At 39.8% G+C, this 19169-nt stretch overlaps 1 protein-coding gene across 1 annotated transcript; it reads right to left on the bottom strand.

Moving 5' to 3' along the window:
* Nucleotides 1–15654: 15654 nt before the first annotated feature.
* On the bottom strand, nt 15655–16890 carry LOC137271708 (uncharacterized). The gene has a single exon (XM_067804129.1). It carries the CDS (start codon nt 16888–16890, stop codon nt 15655–15657), a length of 1236 nt encoding a protein of 411 aa, XP_067660230.1.
* Between the last annotated feature and the right edge of the window lie 2279 nt (nt 16891–19169).

Genomic DNA, 19169 nt, shown 5'->3' with positions numbered 1-19169 from the left:
GCACTTTCAGAAGACGCTGTTGTCTGAATCGGTGTCGCTGTCGTCAGAGCCTACCCTGATGACGCCTGGCTTGATAGTGGCATGTTCCAGTCCACTTTGTTCCCAATAATGTCTTTCTATTTCATTCTCAACTTTCTCAACGCATTTTTGCCATGGTTCCTGCGTGATGGTGTCTATTGACTGTTGAACAATCCTCTGTACATCCGAAGTTTGAATGTTACATTTTGCTTGCCAACATCTGATTTCATGATACACCAAATGAGTTCTGTTGGGTTTAAATCGCAATGATAGGGTGGCAATCGCAAAACTGAATGAACCTGTTCTGTAAGGTACTCATCAACCTTAAAGACAGATGTAGTTTTATCTGACTTTATGGTGTCAAACAGAACAGGTTTGGTTGTTTATTCTGGATATGATATGGCTTTGTTTTGCAACCAGTCTATCCTGTCCCCCTTCTTAATGTTAGATGTTTGGGCCTTCGTATTAGGTACTTGAAAGCCATGACATGGAGCGTTATCCATGACAATCAGACTTTTGGGAAGGGGGTGTGGTGTGTGTGTGTTTTCCTTGAAGACTAGGGAGCAGCCAGGTAGGAATCCCAGACTCTTGCAACCAGCATGGAGGACAATCAGTCGCTCTCCCTTACCAAGTGGTAATTTTCTGGCACAGGAATCTGAAGAGGAGCTAGCGAACCATAGTGTCCCTGTAGTATGGGAAGCATTTACCCATGTTTCCAAATATACAGGCTCGTAACCTTCTGTACGTTTCTTTCGAATTGTGCGTAAGTACTGGTTTCTTAGTCAAGCAATATCAGACCTCTCGCACAGTGCTCGTCTATTTTCTGAGCCTACTTTTTTGTAGTGAGTGAGTGAGTGAGTTAACATTTAACGTCACATCGGCAATATTGCAGCCATATCGTGACCAGAACAATATAAGTTATAGTAATGTTAGGATGAGAAAAGAGAAAAGGTAAACCTGTCAGCGAAGGACAGTAAAAACACTAGAGTATCACAGAACATAAAACTAGCATTGAAAGTTAAAACATTGGAATTAAAGAAGACAATACAACATAAAACCGGGGCTATAGATCGCCAACAACTGAAGGTAGATCACCATACTGAGGTTCATGGGGACTTACATTACTTCTGCTACCTGCATGAACCCTAGCTGGATTTACACCATCCCCTCAGCTATTGGCGACTATCCTGAAATTTGGCCATTACTTAAAACAACAAATATTCAACGATTAAAAACTAGTAGTAGACTTAAATTGACTATGCGAGTATTGGACTTACGTACTCTCTCAGGAGGACAATAATTTTACAATACTTCAACCCCCTTTGAGGGTACAGCCACCAACAATCTAAGTTACTAATTTAAACTACCAATCAGTAAAATACAACTATCTACAGAACATATCAATTACAATTCAATAAGAAAATCAATTTCTTTTAAAAATTCAAGAATTAAATGAGTACTAACTGTGCTAAAAAGATCCTTCATTGTTTTGACATTGAAATAGTTATCCCTTATGATGGAGAATTCAACACAGTCAAGCAGGATATGCTTGACCGTGGTTCTCTCATCACAAGGGATACAAAACGGAGGATCATCGCCTTTTAGTAAATAACTGTGGGTGTAACGCGTATGGCCAATGCGACATCGTCGCATAATGACCTCTTCAAATCTGGACTGACAGCCCAAGTGAGTGTAACCAATATAAGGTTTTATTTCATGTAATTTATTTATTCCCACTTGGGTGTCCCACTTCTTTTGCATCAGATCACGAATGTAAGTTCTAATGCTAGCTTTATAGTCACTGTATGGAATAAGAAGTGGTGTCACAGATTTGTTGAGTGCAGCCTTAGCAGCAAGATCGGCCATTGCATTCCCAGAAATACTTACATGGCTGGGTAACCAACAAAAGACGATGTCGCACTGGCCAGTGGCAAGATCATTATACAATTCAATTATGTCAATTAAAAGTGGATGTTTACAAGACAATTCTTTAATAGCCTGAAGGCAAGAAAGAGAGTCAGAAAAAAGTATATACTGTACATGATTAGGATGTCTTTGGATATATTGAAGAGCCGTTAATATTGCGTTTGCTTCTGCTGTAAAAATGGAGCTGTTATCAGGTAATCGATAAGATATTGTTCTGGATCCAATGACAGTGGCACAAGCAACTGTGCCACCATCTTTTGACTCATCTGTAAATAAGGATTTGTATGTACTATTATTATTTTTTAATTGCATAAACTCTTGTTTATATTGTAATTCGTTTGTGTCTGATTTTTTGAACTTTGTTAATGTGAGGTCAACTTGTGGCCTCACTAATTGCCAAGGAGGAGAAGAAAGAAGACGAGAAGGCGCTATACTTTTCAGCTCAATGCCGGCAGCAGAAATGAATGGTTTAATTCTGTGCCCAAGAGGCGGAACAAGAGAAGGCTTTTTGTTGTATAAATGCTCATAAAGAGGATCGAAAACACAGTTAAAAGCAGGGTTGGATTCGTTATAGTATAGTTTCGTAATATATTGTAAAGCTAATTTGATACGGCGCTGTGTAAGAGATAGTTCATCGGCTTCGACATAGAGACTGTCAATAGGAGAAGTTCGGAACGACCCAAGACAAAGTCTCAGACCTTGGTGGTGGTTAGAATCAAGGAGTTTTAGATTGCTTTTACAGGCTCCACCATAAATGATGGAACCATAATCAAGCTTCGAACGGACAAGTGAACGGTATAGGTGCAGGTTTGACACAACTTTCAATAGATCAAGTGCCTTCAGGCATTTTGTTTTCAAGGATTTGATATGCGGAAGAAAAGTTAAATGAGAGTCGAAAATCAAACCTAAGAACTTGGCCTCCTTAACGACTTTGATAGGAGTGCCATTTAAAAATAATTCTGGGTCCTTATGTGGTTTATACTTACGGCAGAAATGGATGCAATTAGTTTTTGTCTTAGAAAATTTAAAACCATTCTCAAGACACCATTTATTTATTTTGTTTAAACATAATTGCATTTGCCGTTCAATAGTATGCATATTCTTACCGCGACAGGAAATATTAAAATCATCCACGAAAAGTGATCCATCTATTGAATCGTTTAAAACCTTGGATAAACTGTTGATCTTGATACTAAATAAGGTCACAGACAAAATGCTGCCTTGTGGAACACCCTGATCCTGATTGTAATGATCAGACAGGGTAGAACCTACCCGGACTTGAAATTGCCTGTATTGTAAAAACTGTGATATAAAAAGAGGTAAACGACCCCTTAAACCGAAACCATGTAAATCCTTTAAAATGCCATGCTTTCAGGTGGTATCGTATGCTTTCTCGAGATCAAAAAAGATCGATACAGTATGTTGCTTATTGATAAATGCATTTTTTACAAAGGATTCTAAACGTACCAGATGATCAATGGTACTACGATTCTTCCTGAAACCACATTGAATATTTGGGATAAGGTTGTTAGTTTCAAGATACCATGTTAATCGATTGTTTACCATACGCTCCATGGTTTTACAGACACAACTCGTTAAAGAAATTGGTCTGTAATTCGACGGATCAGTATGATCCCGGTCAGGCTTTGGAATAGGAACTACAATAGCATTACGCCAAGAAGACGGGAAATTTCCCGAAGTCCATATTGAATCAAAAATATTTAGCATTGTTTCCAAACAGGATTTGGGCAAATGTTTCAGGAGCTGATAGTGAATACCATCAGCTCCTGACGCTGTATCATGAGCTTGCTCAAGGGCAGTGTGTAGCTCATGTAATGAAAATAATTCATTATAGTCTTCGCCATTGTCTGAGGTAAAATTTATTCTCTTCTTCTCCTGCTGTTTCTGGTAGTGTTGAAATTCAGGTACGTAATTGGACGAAGAAGAATGTTTGGCGAGAGTTTCACCAAGCTTGTTGGCAATATCAGATTTATCAGTTAATAACCGGTCACCATCCTTCAGATGATGAACAGTAGATCTGGAACCTTTGCCCTTAATTCTTTGTATCATATTCCACACCTTAGACATAGGTGTACGGGAATTAATTTTGGAAACATAGTTCCTCCAAGACAGACGCTTACTCTATTTAAAAGTGCGTCGAGCCTTGGCATTTAAAATTTTTACTCTATCTAAATTATGTACTGTAGGGTGGCGGCGAAAATACTTTTCCGCTTTCCTCCTACTCTTTCTGGCCTGTTTACAGTCATTAGTAAACCATGGTTTGCGAATATGTGGAATTGCAGAGGACTTGGGGATAGTTTGGTCAGCAATGTTATTGAATTATATCTGAAAACAGCTGTATAGGATCTTCGCTGTTTACAAAAACATCAGGTTTGAAATGATCAATACAAAGTGTTTCATATAAGGACCAGTCAGCCTTCTTGAAGTTCCGTCTGGATAAGGGTGGATCATCCCCAGGGATAATGCCTTTAAGAATAGTTGGGAAGTGATCACTCCCACATAGGTCATCATGCACCTGCCATTCGAATTCATTACATAAATTCGAGTCGGCAAATGATATATCCAGGGAAGAATACGTTCCCGTAGCTGGATGTAGGTAAGTAGCTGAATCGTCATTGAAAATGCATAAATTATTATCGGAAATGAATTCCTCAAGGATTTTACCTTTAGTATTTGTGGTGACACTACCCCAAAGTGGGTTGTGCCCGTTAAGATCGCCCATGATAAGACATGGTTTCGGAAGCTGATCATATAAATTTTGCAGATCTGAATGTTGAATATTTGACAAGGGAGGTATATACAAGCTGCACAATGTCAGTGCCATGTGCAGAGTAAGACGAACAGCAACAGTTTGTAAATGTGTATTCAGAGCGACAGGGCTATGGATGACGCTCTGATGAACCAAAATAGAAGTGCCTCTATAAGCTTTATCTCCTGCAGGAGAAAAAGAGTGATAATCACTGTGCTGTCTCAGATTAAAGTTATCTGTATTTTTAAGATATGTCTCTTGAAGACATAATGCTGACGGTTTAAGATCTTGTATGAGTAACTGGATTTCATTTAAGTTATTCTTCAATCCTCTGCAATTCCACTGAATCAAAGGCTGAGAAGTATTCATCTCTTGGGCGGGTTAACAGGAGATCTTGTTCGCCCATTACGTTTCGGCGATAAACTTGTTGTTCTCTGACGGATGCTCTCTGAGACATCCATTACTTCAAGTGATCCAAACTTATTATAAAGTTTGATGGGATCATCAGAACCTTTTGATACTCTACCCGTTTCGTTGTTACGAGAAGAGTCAGTTTTATATCTAGATAACGAATTTTTCCCCTTCCTAGACTGTGAACTGGCTGAATCATTCTGTGCTCCTGTCGGCTGAACTGAAGTTACAGTAACAGCTGATAATGTAACAGGAACTTGTTTAGCTGAAGAAGGCTCAACAGGCGTTTGTGTACTGGACTCTGACGTGCAGGTGGGCTCGGGATTGATAGAATGTGTCCATGTCAGATCTGTTTGACAGCCAATTGAAGATTTTACTGCAGCTACTTTTCTAGTTACAGAAGCATATGAACCATTTGGATCACTGGATGGTACGAGTTTCCTAGCCTCATTATAACTAATGTTCTGAGCAACTTTGATTTTACTAATCTGCATCTCTATTTTCCATATAGGACAATCTTTAGATGAAGATGAATGTTGACCAGAACAGTTTTCTCTGCACAGTGAGCACAAGTAATAACATTTTTGCATGAATTTACCCCATGACCAAACTTTTGGCATTTAAAACACCTCAGTGGGTTGGGGATATATTGCTCAACTGCAAGGCTGCAATAACCTGCTTTGATACTTCTTGGTGGAGAAGGAGACACGAAAGAAAACAAGTAAGTATTGGTTGGAATTACTTCTGAGTTTTTACGCCGAGTAAAGCGTTTCACATTTGTCACGCCTTGATCCTTTAATTCACAAACAATATCAAGCTCAGACATGTCATCTAGGAGGTGATCTCGGTCCTTTACAATGCCTTTGCTTGAATTAAGTGACCTGTGAACTGACACTGAAACAGGGAGTCCAGCCAATGTATCAAGAGAGAGAGTAAGTTGGTAGCTTGCTGTCGCTTAGCACATTCAACTAGAAGTGATCCAGATCTCATACGCCTGATGTTCTTTACATCTCTTGCTATACCATATACAGTTTTTGAAATCGCAAATGGATTTAACTTTATAGGTTGTTTGTCCGGAGATTCTGTGACAAGAAATCTCGGCCAGTACTCAATTTGTTTAGGAGTTTGACAACCATTATTGTCATCATGATCATTATCAAGTTGACGCTTCTTTTTCAAGGGGGTTTCAAGAGCCATGTTGAAGTTGTAAAAATTCATCACCCCAGCTCCCCACCCACCACGGAGTATCATAAAGACAATGCTATATACAAGTGGGTCTCCGACTTGCAGCGCCAAGGATACTGAGGTGATATACTCCAGCAGAAGGATTAAACAAGTAATCAGTCTACCAGATTGGCCCATGAGCCATCGCCTTCTGGGCACAAGACTCTAGGCAAATGAAAGAAGACATATTTCAAAATTGAATGACATTGTACAACCAAAAAAACGAGCCAAGACCTAAGTCAAAATATAATTCATAAGATAAATTGTACAGATACAAGTAATACCACAGGACTTGGCATGACCAGCCGATTGGTAGAATCGGGCCCATTCTACCACCCGTCTAGATGAAGTAAGGGGCGAAGTGGTGTGTTGGACAAAGGAACGCTATCCCTGGAACCAATGTCCTCAACCACCAGCCTACCGTCCTCCACCGACACGGGACGCAACCCACGGCAAACAGGTTGCCCAATTCGATCGCTCCTTGCGACCAGCAATGGGATGCTATGGACCAAATTGACCCGGGCCCACACGGGGGTTGGCAATCTCTTAGCGTTATCCAGCACCCACCACAAGGAGGTGGCTTGCCACGGGTGCCCTACTTTTTTGTAACGGAAACCAAATTTGTGAAGCAGCTTCCATAACTGATATTTTGATATGACCAAAGAATTATATGTCTCCATCTGCTTTTTCAGAATACGCAGAGAGACAAAGGTATTTTGTTTATATAGAGACGTTTCTAACCAGCTGTTGTTTAAATGAATCGACTTTCTCACATCGTGTGGGTTTTGAGACGGTCCCCTCAGTTGTGTCCGTGCAGGTGGAATCGGTACAGTTTTTCAAGATAGTTTTTAACTTCCCTTCCGTCATCCCAACAGCACGTGCAGTTCGCAAACGATACTTTGCCAAAGCATATTGGGGCTTACCCCTTTCACCTTCGTTAAAAAGTTAAATACTTTGCAAATAATCGACTTAGCGTCGTGTGATAATCTCATTGTTGCAATCACGAATGTCTGGTTTGCCGATCAAAATCACACGTGTCAATTTCACATGTGCACCTTGCCCACCTGGCTGTTCTACCAGCAAGAGGCCCCCCTCGTACACAATAGCGAAAGGTGACAAGAAAATGATTATCGTTTGTTAAACAACGTTTTTATTCGGGTGTCCCAAATTATGAGACACATCATCAGAGTTGGTCTGTCGATTTCATGCGGCTGTGCAAAATGTGGTTTTGTTGCAATTATTAGACTTTGTGTAGTGAGCAATTCATCGGCCTAAAATGGAATCAAACAGACTGTAAAGGGCGTTGCAAAGTTGTAATGTAAACAGTTTTTGTAGAGGCATTTTCTCTTCTGAAATTTGTTGGTGCAACTGAAGTACTTGCATGACACTAAAAATATGGCTCATTTAAATTTGCATCGGAAATTCAAAATTAACATTATTCACAAATGTCCGAGATTTGAATGCATGTTTTCGGGGTCTACGTTTTCACTGTTCTTTGCATCTGTAACAAAATATAAGGTGAATGACTTTGGACTTTAACATTATTTCAATTCAACACTAGAAATCGGCTTCGGACTTTGCAAGGGGAATTATACAAGACCCGCGAACAAATGATCTACATGCCTGGATATGCCACTTGACCACAAAAACTGAATATATACCTTTAAGTATAGCATTCAAGGCTTTGTGCAATTTAAGAAACAAATACCTGTAAACTTTAGTCCAAATCAGTTAACACTGAACTGTTAAGTCAGTGTTGAAAATAACAAACCTGACATGGAGTCCCGCGAGTGAGAACTACTTTGGTCAGTAAAATGTAATCCAACATATCTGAAATTATTCAGTGCAATTTCAGTGGAACATGCTTATGCATTCACCAAAGTAACGCACACAACTTGGAATATTTGACAAGGTTGATAAGACAAATAAGGATCTTTTTTTAACAAACGTAATGTCTATACGCATGTGGTAAGCCTGTGTGGCAAATTTAAGAATATCGACAAACATACGATACGATGCCTTTCTGGAACATCTCTGACAGAATATCGACATCCTATAATGCGTCGCTGGCACACCACTGACGGAATGTTGACAACAATATGTTACAGAGTCTTTTAGGAACATCTCCTCTGACAAAATGACAATGAATAAATACATTGCCAAAATCACTCTGATGATCACTTATGATCTCGATTATTCGCGCTGATACATCCCGAATATTCCAAGTGAAACATGTGGACAATGTATGTACTCTTGATAGACGGGATAGGTTCTTAAAGGCTACGCTACATACATTGTTGCCATTCCTGCAACAGATATAAGACGATAACCTGGATTCTAAAAGTACACAGTTGACATATCTCTTTGTGGTGTCTTGAGACAAGTATTCAAGTGATGATTTTCAAAATGGTTTTACAAGAAAGCGTTACGCTGAAAAATACCATAGTGAGTGCTGACGCGATGGGCGAGCTGGCTAAAGCGCAAGGCTTGTGATCCAGTGAGGTTGAGGTGTCGGGATCGAGTCCACCTGTGACCGGGTGTGAAAACCTTAGTGTCAACTTTGTGTGCAGACTCTTTCCGTGGTTTCTCAACCCCTAGTGTACAGTACACAACCCTGTGCACCTAAATGACACCACGAATGTGTTGGTATGACCAGATGGTGGCCACATAGATATATGCATACACCTATTTGCGGGTACCGCAACGTATAGTAGACTTGGACAAAATACTGTGACTATCTGTTCCAGTCCACCCAGTTATGAATTGGGTACCTCGTTAGGATGAGACAGCCACAATAAACTCATTGCGCCTAGTGGCAACTGGAGTTGTATACTCCCCCAAAGAGCTGAGATTGATAACATGTTGTGAAGCTGAAATTGACATCCGATCGAGGTGAACAAATACCAGCGCCTTGAGCAAGCGATAGTTACATGAATATGTGCACTATTTGTGCCATACGCATACTTTGTGTGTACATATAAAACAATTTGTCTTGCTCGCATCCCAAGTACACTGTCGTCAGGGTCACCATTGTTCTCTGTTAGGTGCCCTTGGTTTGGTACCTCCTGATCTCTTGCCGCAGATCAGGAGGGCGCCTGGGTTTCTCCACCGGAGTCACAGACCTCCTGACACTCTGGGTAATGCAGAAGGCTGCAGTGTTGGGGAGCCCTCATCTTCTCCGAAAAGTTCTTGGTGGGTTAGACTAAGCAGTGTTTTCCGTAGTTCCATTCGCTCTCTGGCCTGCGTGTAGAGGGGGGCAAGGGCCCTCAGCTGAGGATTAGCCTTACCGGCCTGACTGCCAGGACCACCCGAACCCTCTCTGCTGCATGTTATCTTCAATCTGTAAAACATAATATAAACGTGCGACGCTTCAAATAAGAATTACCGACTTGTTTGTTGCACAGCAATATATTCAGGATTCAGGTGCAGCATGTTTTTAAGTGTGTTTCAATCCATCATGGTGGTGTAATGCAAACTATATTCCTTATGAGGAGTCACTCAGATAGCAACACCACCACCAACAACAACAGCAACATCAACATCCTCCTGTAACATGACAGAATAATCTAAAGAAGTAGATTGTGCCATAGGGAAGTGGTTAAAGTGCCCACATTTTACAACGGAAGCACAGGTTTGTTGGAGAGTGATTTTCCGACATTTCAAGTGTCACCGTTATTGCATCATAACACCATGCTCACGTACTCACCTACTCGACGTACATGACCAAAGATAGTCGTAAGTGGCACATTAACTTACGACTATCTTAGCGCTAAGAGGGTTCCGGAAATCTAGCCCCATGTTTGCAGTTGAACATATGTTAATTGTCTGGGGCGTTATTTACTTTATGTATAAAATTAATGAATTCATAGATACTATGTATGTTCATCTCCCCGAATATCAGTACTGTAAAGAGCCGTGTAAAGGGTGACGTTTGCTTTGGCACAAAAAGTCCCCCTAGATCAAGTAGCATCGCAACCACTAATGGATCGTCATTGGTGAAACCTTGCTTGACATGTTTTACATTAAAAACGAAGATAGAATCGGTCGTAAAATCTCCATCAGAAACAACCAGTACTCGTTAGCCAGACGAAGCAGGAAAAAAGATCTATATGTTATCGTGGCCACTGCAGGCAGTGAGAACATGTTTGGAGGTTACAAGAACACAAATTCTGTTTTCGAGATCATACGTGACATCGTGTTGATAGTGGGATATCTTAGTTCTGTGCTAAATACCAAAAATGAGTTGTCCTGGCTTTAATAAATATAGATAATTCAGCTATAAAAATATCATATGTCACCATAACGAAAATCGATTCTATCCTCCATACCTGTGAGTTTACCCAAGAAAACAGTTTACAGGTACAATGAAAAGATACTAGGAAAATGTGATTGTTGCATGTTGCATGTGTGAATGAGACGGCTTACAGCCTGAGAGAGTTACATGATGTCACCTGCCACCTGTTCCTGGGTCCATGGATTCTCACATGCATTCACAAATGTCATCGGAGTGAGTGAGTAAAAAAAGTCACGTCGGCATTACTTCAGCTTTGACTTTGACAAATTAGAAATTCATAAATTAATATACTCAAATCATAAAAAGACGAAGAACAGAATTAAGACTAGCATTTAACTGTAAACTTAACAAAAGCCACGAACGATACAATATGTGAAAACGGTCCAGAGATCACTAGCAACTGGAGGTAGGACAAATACACTATACCAAGGAGAGTATGGGGTGTTTTCATATGATACTTGACCTACTTTATTGAGGTATAATTGCTACCAGTGAACAGAACATATGTACATGTATAAAAGAATAATGATATGATAAAACGGGGCCCGTATTAGAGACACTATTTTATTTATTTTATGATATTTATATAGCGCACATATCCACCCATTTAGTACACACTCAAAGCGCTGGTATTTTCCCCTCGATCACTAAATGTCAATCTCAACGGCACATCGTATTATCAATCTCAACTCCGCGGGGATCACACAACTATTGCAGCCACTAGCCGCACCGAGTAATTGTGGTTTTCTCATCCTTATGAGGTACCAATTGAGTGAGTTAAGTGAGTGAGTTAATATTTATCGTCACATCGGCAATCTTGCAGCCATATCGTGACGAGAACAAGTAATACTGACATTGTAGAATGAATGAATATAAGAAAATAAAACCCTGTTGACAACGAACAGTAAAAACACTAGTATATATCACAGATATACATTTAAGACTAGTGACTAGATCTAAAACAGTTTAACTATAGTGAACAAGACAATATAAAAATGGGCTATGGATTGCTAACAACTGAAGGTAGATCACCATACAAGGGACCATGGGGACTTACATTACTTTTGCTACCTGCATGGACACCAGCTGGATTTACACCATCCCCTCAGTCGCTAGCAATTTAGGCACATATAGCCATAGATTTAAAAGAACACATATACTACGATTAAAAGAGCGGAGTGTTTGAATTTACTTTGAACGTTTGTGGACTTACGTACCCTCTCAGGAGGACAATAATTTTACAGTACTTTAACCCCCCTCGAGGATACAGCCACGAACAATCTTAGTTACTAATTCAAAATTCCAATCATAAAATATTTATATATTTACAATTCTTTTAACAAATCTAATTCTTTTAAAAATGCAATAATTAAATGACCACTGTTATTGTTAAAAAGATCCTTCATAGTTCGGGATTTAAAATAGTTATCCCTTGTGATGGAATATTCAACACAGTCAAGCAAAACATGCTTGACCGTGATTATTTCATCACAAGGGATGCAGAACGGAGGATCCTCACCTTTCAATAAGTATTCATGAGTATATCTCGTATGGCCAATACGACATCGTCGCAAGATGACCTCTTCAAACCTGGACTGACAACCCAAGTAGGTATAACCAATATAGGGTTTTATTGCATGTAATTTATTGATACCCACTTGGGTGTCCCACTTCCTCTGCATCAGATCACGGATATACGCTCTAATTGCAGCTTTATAATCAGAGTATGGAATATGGAGTGGTATCACAGATTTGTTGAGTGCTGCCTTGGCAGCAAGATCGGCCATTGTGTTGCCAGAAATGCCCACGTGGCTGGGTAACCAACAAAAGACGATGTCGTATTGGCCAGTAGCAAGATCATTATACAATTCAATAATTTCAATTAAAAGTGGATGTTTACAAGAAATAGTTTTAATCGCCTGAAGACAAGAAAGGGAGTCTGAGTAGATTATATATTGTTTATGTTTAGCGTGTCTTCGAATATATTTAAGAGCTGTTAATATGGCGTTAGCTTCAGCTGTAAAAATAGAACTATTATCTGGTAATCTAGAAGATATTGTTCTGGATCCAATGACAGTGGCACAAGCTACTGCGCCACCGTCCTTGGACCCATCTGTAAATAAGGATGTATAATTGCTATATTTATGCTTCATTTGATTATATTCCTGTTTATATTGTAAGTCATTAGTTTCTGATTTTTTAAATGTAGTTAATGTTAGGTCAACTTGTGGCCTAACCAACTGCCAAGGAGGAGAAGAAAGAAGACGGGAGGGGGCTATGTTTTCCAGCTGAATGCCAGCTGAAGAAAGAAAGGGTTTCACTCTATGCCCTAGAGGTGGAACCAGAGAAGATTTCTTGTTGTATAAATCTTCATAAAGGGGATTGAAGACAGAATTAAATGCAGGGTTAGATTCATTAGAGTATAATTTGGTAATGTACTGTAAAGTTAATTTTATACGGCGCTGCTCAAGAGATGGTTCATCAGCCTCAGCGTAGAGACTGTCGATAGGCGATGTTCTAAAAGACCCAAGACAAAGTCTTAGACCCTGGTGATGGACAGAATTAAGAAGTTTAAGGTTGCTTTTGCAAGCTCCACCATATACGATGGAGCCATAATCGAGTTTTGAACGGACAAGTGATCTGTATAAATGTAGGAGAGTTGCTTGATCCCCTCCCCACTTTGAGTTGGATACCACTTTTAATACATCGAGTGCCTTCAAGCATTTTGTTTTTAGTGATTTGATATGCGGCAAAAAGGTTAAGTGGGAATCGAAAATTAGACCCAAGAACTTGGCCTCCTTTACAACTTTGATGGGAGAACCATTTAAAAATAGTTCTGGGTCCTTATGAGGCTTATATTCTCTACAAAAGTGTATACAATTAGTTTTTGATTTAGAAAATTTAAAGCCATTTTCTAGACACCATTTATTTATTTTGTTTAAACACAATTGCAATTGCCGTTCGATAGTATGCATATTTTTACCACGACAAGAAATATTAAAATCATCCACAAATAATGATCCATCAATTGAATCATTTAAAACCTTGGATAAACTGTTTATCTTGATGCTAAAAAGTGTTACAGACAAAATGCTGCCTTGTGGAACACCCTGATCCTGATTATAATGGTCAGACAGGGTTGATCCCACTCGGACTTGAAACTGCCTGTCTTTTAAAAATTGTGAGATAAAAAGAGGCAAACGACCCCTTAAACCGAAGTCATGTAAATCCTTTAAAATGCCATGCTTCCAAGTGGTATCGTATGCTTTCTCCAAATCAAAGAATATCGATACTGCATGTTGTTTATTGACTAAAGCGTTTTTGACAAAGGATTCAAGACGTACCAAATGGTCAATGGTACTACGATTTTTCCTGAAACCACATTGAATATTTGTTATAAAATTATTGGTTTCAAGATACCAAGTCAATCTATTGTTTACCATTCGTTCCATGGTTTTACAGACACAACTCGTTAAAGAGATTGGCCTGTAATTCGAAGGATCAGTATGATCCCTGCCAGGTTTTGGTATGGGAACTACAATGGCATTACGCCATGAATCTGGGAAGGTCCCTGTTGTCCATATCGTGTCAAATATATTTAGCAGTGTTTCCAGGCATGATTCAGGTAAATGTTTCAGAAGTTGATAATGAATACCATCAGAACCTGTTGCTGTATCATGAGCTTGCTCAAGGGCTGTATATAGTTCATGTAATGAAAATAGTTCATTATAGTCTTCACCATTGTCTGAGTTAAAATTGATCTTTTTCTTCTCCTGCTGTTTCTGGTATTTCTGAAACTCAGGGACGTAATTTGATGAAGACGAATGTTTGGCGAGAGTTACACCAATCTTATTGGCAATATCACCCCTGTCTGTCAATACATCGTCACCATCCTTCAGATGGTGGACAGTTGATTTGCAACCTTTACCCTTTATTCGTTGAATCATATTCCACACTTTTGAAATTGGTGTGCGGGAATTTATCTTGGAAACATAATTTCGCCAAGATTGACGCTTATTCTGCTTGAAAGCGCGTCGAGCCTTAGCATTTAGAATTTTAACTTTGTCTAAATTATGGACTGTAGGATGTCGCCGAAAATACTTCTCGGCCTTCTTCCTGTTCTTTCTGGCCTGTTTACATTCATCATTAAACCATGGTTTACGAACGTGTGGGGTTGCAGAGGACTTAGGTATAGTTTCATTAGCTATATTCTTCAGTTTATCAGAGAATACCTGAATCGGATCAAGACTATTGACAAAAACATCATTATTCAAGTTTTCAGTGCAGCGTGTCCGAAATAATGGCCAGTTGGCCTTACTAAAATTCCACCTAGTTGCAGGTGGGTTATCAGTAGGATTTATAGCTGTGAGAATTGTTGGAAAATGGTCACTTCCACAAAGGTCATCATTGACTGACCATTCAAACTCATTGTATATATCGGGATCTGAGAGTGACAAATCAAGTGCAGAATACGTTCCTGTACCAGGATGTAAATAAGTAGCTGATCCATCATTAAATATGCATACGTTGTTATTAGATATGAAGTCTTCAAGTATTTTCCCTTTATTGTTAGTATTAGTACTTCCCCATAAAGGGTTATGTCCATTAACATCACCCATGATAATACAGGGTTTGGGAAGTTGGTCGTATAGCTCCTGAAGATCAGACGGCTGAACAGTTGAAGATGGTGAAATGTACAGGGAACAAAGCGTGAACGTTATTTGTAAAGAAAGCCGTATAGCAACAGCCTGAAGATTGCTTTTAAGTGGAACAGGGCTATGAAGAACATCTTGCCTCACCAAAATAGAAGCACCACCAGTGGCTTTATCACCTGGAGGTGAAAATGAATGAAATGAGTTATACTGGCGCAAGTCAAATCTATCTGTACTTCTCAGGTACGTCTCTTGTAAACTAAAAGCTGATGGTTTCAAATCTTGTGATAATAGTTGAAGATCATTAAAATTGTTTCTAAGGCCTCTGCAATTCCACTGGATAACATTATGAGAGCAACTCATGGGGGCTCAATAGGAGAGCGTGAACGAGACGAAGTCCCTTTATGCTGGGATGACTCTGAAGGGCTTGTCTCCATATCTAGTGGTTCATAGGTGTTATGAACCTCTACAGGCACTTGTAATGGTAAAGGCACCTCAATATGTTTAAGGGCCCTGGCTTCCTTTCGTCTTAGTTGTTTCTGTTCTTTTCTGGACATTGTTGTTTTCCTTTCAGGTTCATGGTGATTTTTTGGTTCAGGCATCATGTCTGTCTGGGTGGATGTTCCTGTATCCTCATCAGAAATTGCATACAGAATGTTCTGTTTTTCTGAGACCCAGGAAATGGAGGTCTGGCACTCGTGATCAACTTTTGGACGGGAGGTAGATACAACAGCAGAGTAAGTTTTTTGTGTGGAGATTCTATCAGTGACTGGTAACAGTTTCTTTGCCTCAGCAAAAGATATATTATTGGTATGTTTAAGTTTGAGAATTTGAGCTTGTTGTTCAAAGACTGGACAGGATCGTGATGAGGACATGTGATCTCCATGACAGTTTGCACATTTGATGGCATTTGTGCAGTCGGCATTCTCATGTTTCTCACCACAACGAGAACATTTTGGGGAGTTTTTGCACGTGTTAGCACCGTGTCCGAACAACTGACATTTAAAGCACCGGAGTGGATTAGGGATGTAGACTTCTACCTCAATATTAAAGTACCCAGCTTTAATTGATTTTGGTACTGTAGCAAGACAAAACGTCAACAGATACGTGTTTGTTTTGACAGTGTTATCGCCATCTTTTCTTGTAAATCTTTTCACAGAGGTGACACCTTGAGACTTAAGTTCTGCTGCGATATCAACTTCCGACATGTCAGAGAGACATTTTGCCCGATCACGAACAATGCCTCTACACGAATTCAACGTTCTGTGTGGTGACACAGCAATCCTTGTATTTGCAAACTGACGAGCTTTAAGCAAATTAACAGCCTGTTGTTTTCTGGCACATTCCACCAGCAAGGAACCTGTTCTAAGCCGAGTAACGTTTTTCACTTCGCCGCATATTCCTGCAATTGCTTTTGATATTGCAAAAGGGTTCAGTTTTAATGGTTGTCCTTCAATTCCCTCGACAACCAGGAAACGGGGCCAAGAATCTAAATTTGTTGTTTCTGATTCATCATCAGAAGACGAGACAGTTTCTAGGTCTACATGTTTTCTCTTGGATTTAGATCGAGAACCAGAGAGTTGTTGGGAAGCCATAATGAATGGACGTAGATTCGACATCCCTGCTCCCCACCCACCATGGAGTGTCAACAAGGACGGCGTTAAAGTGGAAACCAACGATGAAACACCAGGGTTACAGGGATGTTATACTCAAGCAATACAGACACAGGTAGCCAATACTGTCAAAAAGAATAAATGTCAGGTTGGTTCCATCCATGACAATTTCTAAAGACAATTAGAACCTGGAGGTCAGTAATGCCAGATTGGCCCATGAGCCACCGCCTTCTGGCATAGTGCTCTAGGCAAAACAATATCATGAATAATTTGAATTTAGAATAGCCAAGACCAGAAAAATAGATGTGTGCAATAATACTAACTATGCACAGGGCCTGGCGTGACCAGCCGATTGATTGAACCGGGCCCATTCAACCACCCGTCTAGGTGAAGTCAGGGCCAAAGTGGTGTGTTGAGCAACAGGAACATGGTTGCAGGCCCCTATTGCCCTCAACCACCAGGATCCCCTCCTCCACCGACACAGGGCCGCAACCCACGGCCAACAGGTTGGTGGACCAAATATGCCCCCGGGTCCACAACGGGGGGTTGGCGAGCACTTAGCGTTACCCAGCACCCACCACGAGGAGGTGGCTCGCCACGGGTGCCAGGTACCAATTGACAGTTCGATCACCATGCCTTCGCATCAACATATGTTGTGTGCTCTGTAGACAGTTTCTGTATCTCATATCTGACTTACACGTCTCGACGTATCAAAACTATTATCCCTCAAAGATAGGAAAATTGGGGCACTAAGCTTATGTCTTATGACGACCGTTTTGAAATCCTAACCTTCAGCCTTTTGCGATGTCTGGAAAGTTGTTGTAATCAATTCGACATGCATTTGTTCAAATGTAAAAGCCCAGAAAATATCTGGACCTCACAATGTCTGGATTGAGAGGACAACGTGATTATTGCCGGGACACATATCTTGCACTTCGCAAGATCAGGCGTGTTTTATCTATGAATTGATTGATTTAGTGAGTGAGTGAGTTAAAATTTACCGTCACATCGGTAATATTGCAGCCATATCGTGACGAGAACAATTCACTTAATAAAATGAAAACGTCTGCAAGAGTAAAACCTGTCGACAATGGACAGTAAAACTACTAGACTATCCCAGGTATGAACATAAAACTAGCATGTAAAACTAAAACACTGTATTGAGAGAAGACAATACAGTGTAAACACGGGCTATAAATCAGCAACAACTCAGGGTAGATTACCATAGTAGGGACCATGGGGACTTTTATTGCCTACTTTTGTTACCTGCATGGATCCCAGCTGGTTTTACACCATACCCTCAGCCAGTGGCGATTGTAAGACAAGTTAGCCAAAATTTAAAATAACAAAAATACTACGATTAAAAACTTGGTATGTGAAAATTTTACTTTGAAAGTTTTGGGACTTACGTACCCTCTCAGGGGGACAATAATTTTACAATACTTTAACCCCCTATGAACGCACAGCCACTAACAATCGCAGTTGCTAATTTAGACTACCATTAATAAAATAACTTTATTCTATATGCAAAACATATTATTCAAAATTTAGCCAACAATTCTATTTCATTTAAAAATCCAATTATTAAATGATAATTTACTTTATTAAAAAATCCTTAATTGATTTGATATTGAAATATTTATCCCTTGTGATGGCAAAATCAATACAGTCAAGCAAGACATGCTTGACAGTGATTCCTTCATCACAAGGGATGCAAAACGGGGGATCTTCGCCTTTTAACAAATATTCATGAGTGTATCTTGTATGACCAATACGACATCGTCGCATTATGACCTCTTCAAATCTGGACTGACAACCCAAGTAAGTATAACCGATTGTTGGCTTGATTTGGTGTAATTTATTGATACATACTTGGGTGTCCCACTTCTTTTGCATCAGATCACGGATATAAGATCTAATAACAGCTTTATAATCAGAGTATGGAATCAGAAGTGGTGTTACAGATTTGTTGAGTGCTGCCTTTGCAGCAAGGTCAGCCATTGTGTTACCAGAGATTCTAACATGGCTTGGTAACCAGCAAATGACGATGTCGTATTGGCCAGTAGCAAGATTATTATGCAATTCAACAATATCAGTTAAAAGTGGATGTTGTGAAGATACATTTTAATAGCCTGAAGGCAAGAAAGAGAGTCTGAATAAATGATATATTGTATATATTGTGGGTGTTTTTAAATATATTTTAGGGCTGTTAATATGGCATGTGCTTCAGCTGTAAAAATGGAACTGCTGTCTGGTAATCT

The sequence above is a fragment of the Haliotis asinina genome, chromosome 1 (assembly GCF_037392515.1).
Source record: "Haliotis asinina isolate JCU_RB_2024 chromosome 1, JCU_Hal_asi_v2, whole genome shotgun sequence".
NCBI classification, from domain to species: domain Eukaryota; kingdom Metazoa; phylum Mollusca; class Gastropoda; order Lepetellida; family Haliotidae; genus Haliotis; species Haliotis asinina.
The sequence above is the reverse complement of the archived record's forward strand: the minus strand, read 5'-3'. Positions and strand labels throughout refer to the sequence as shown.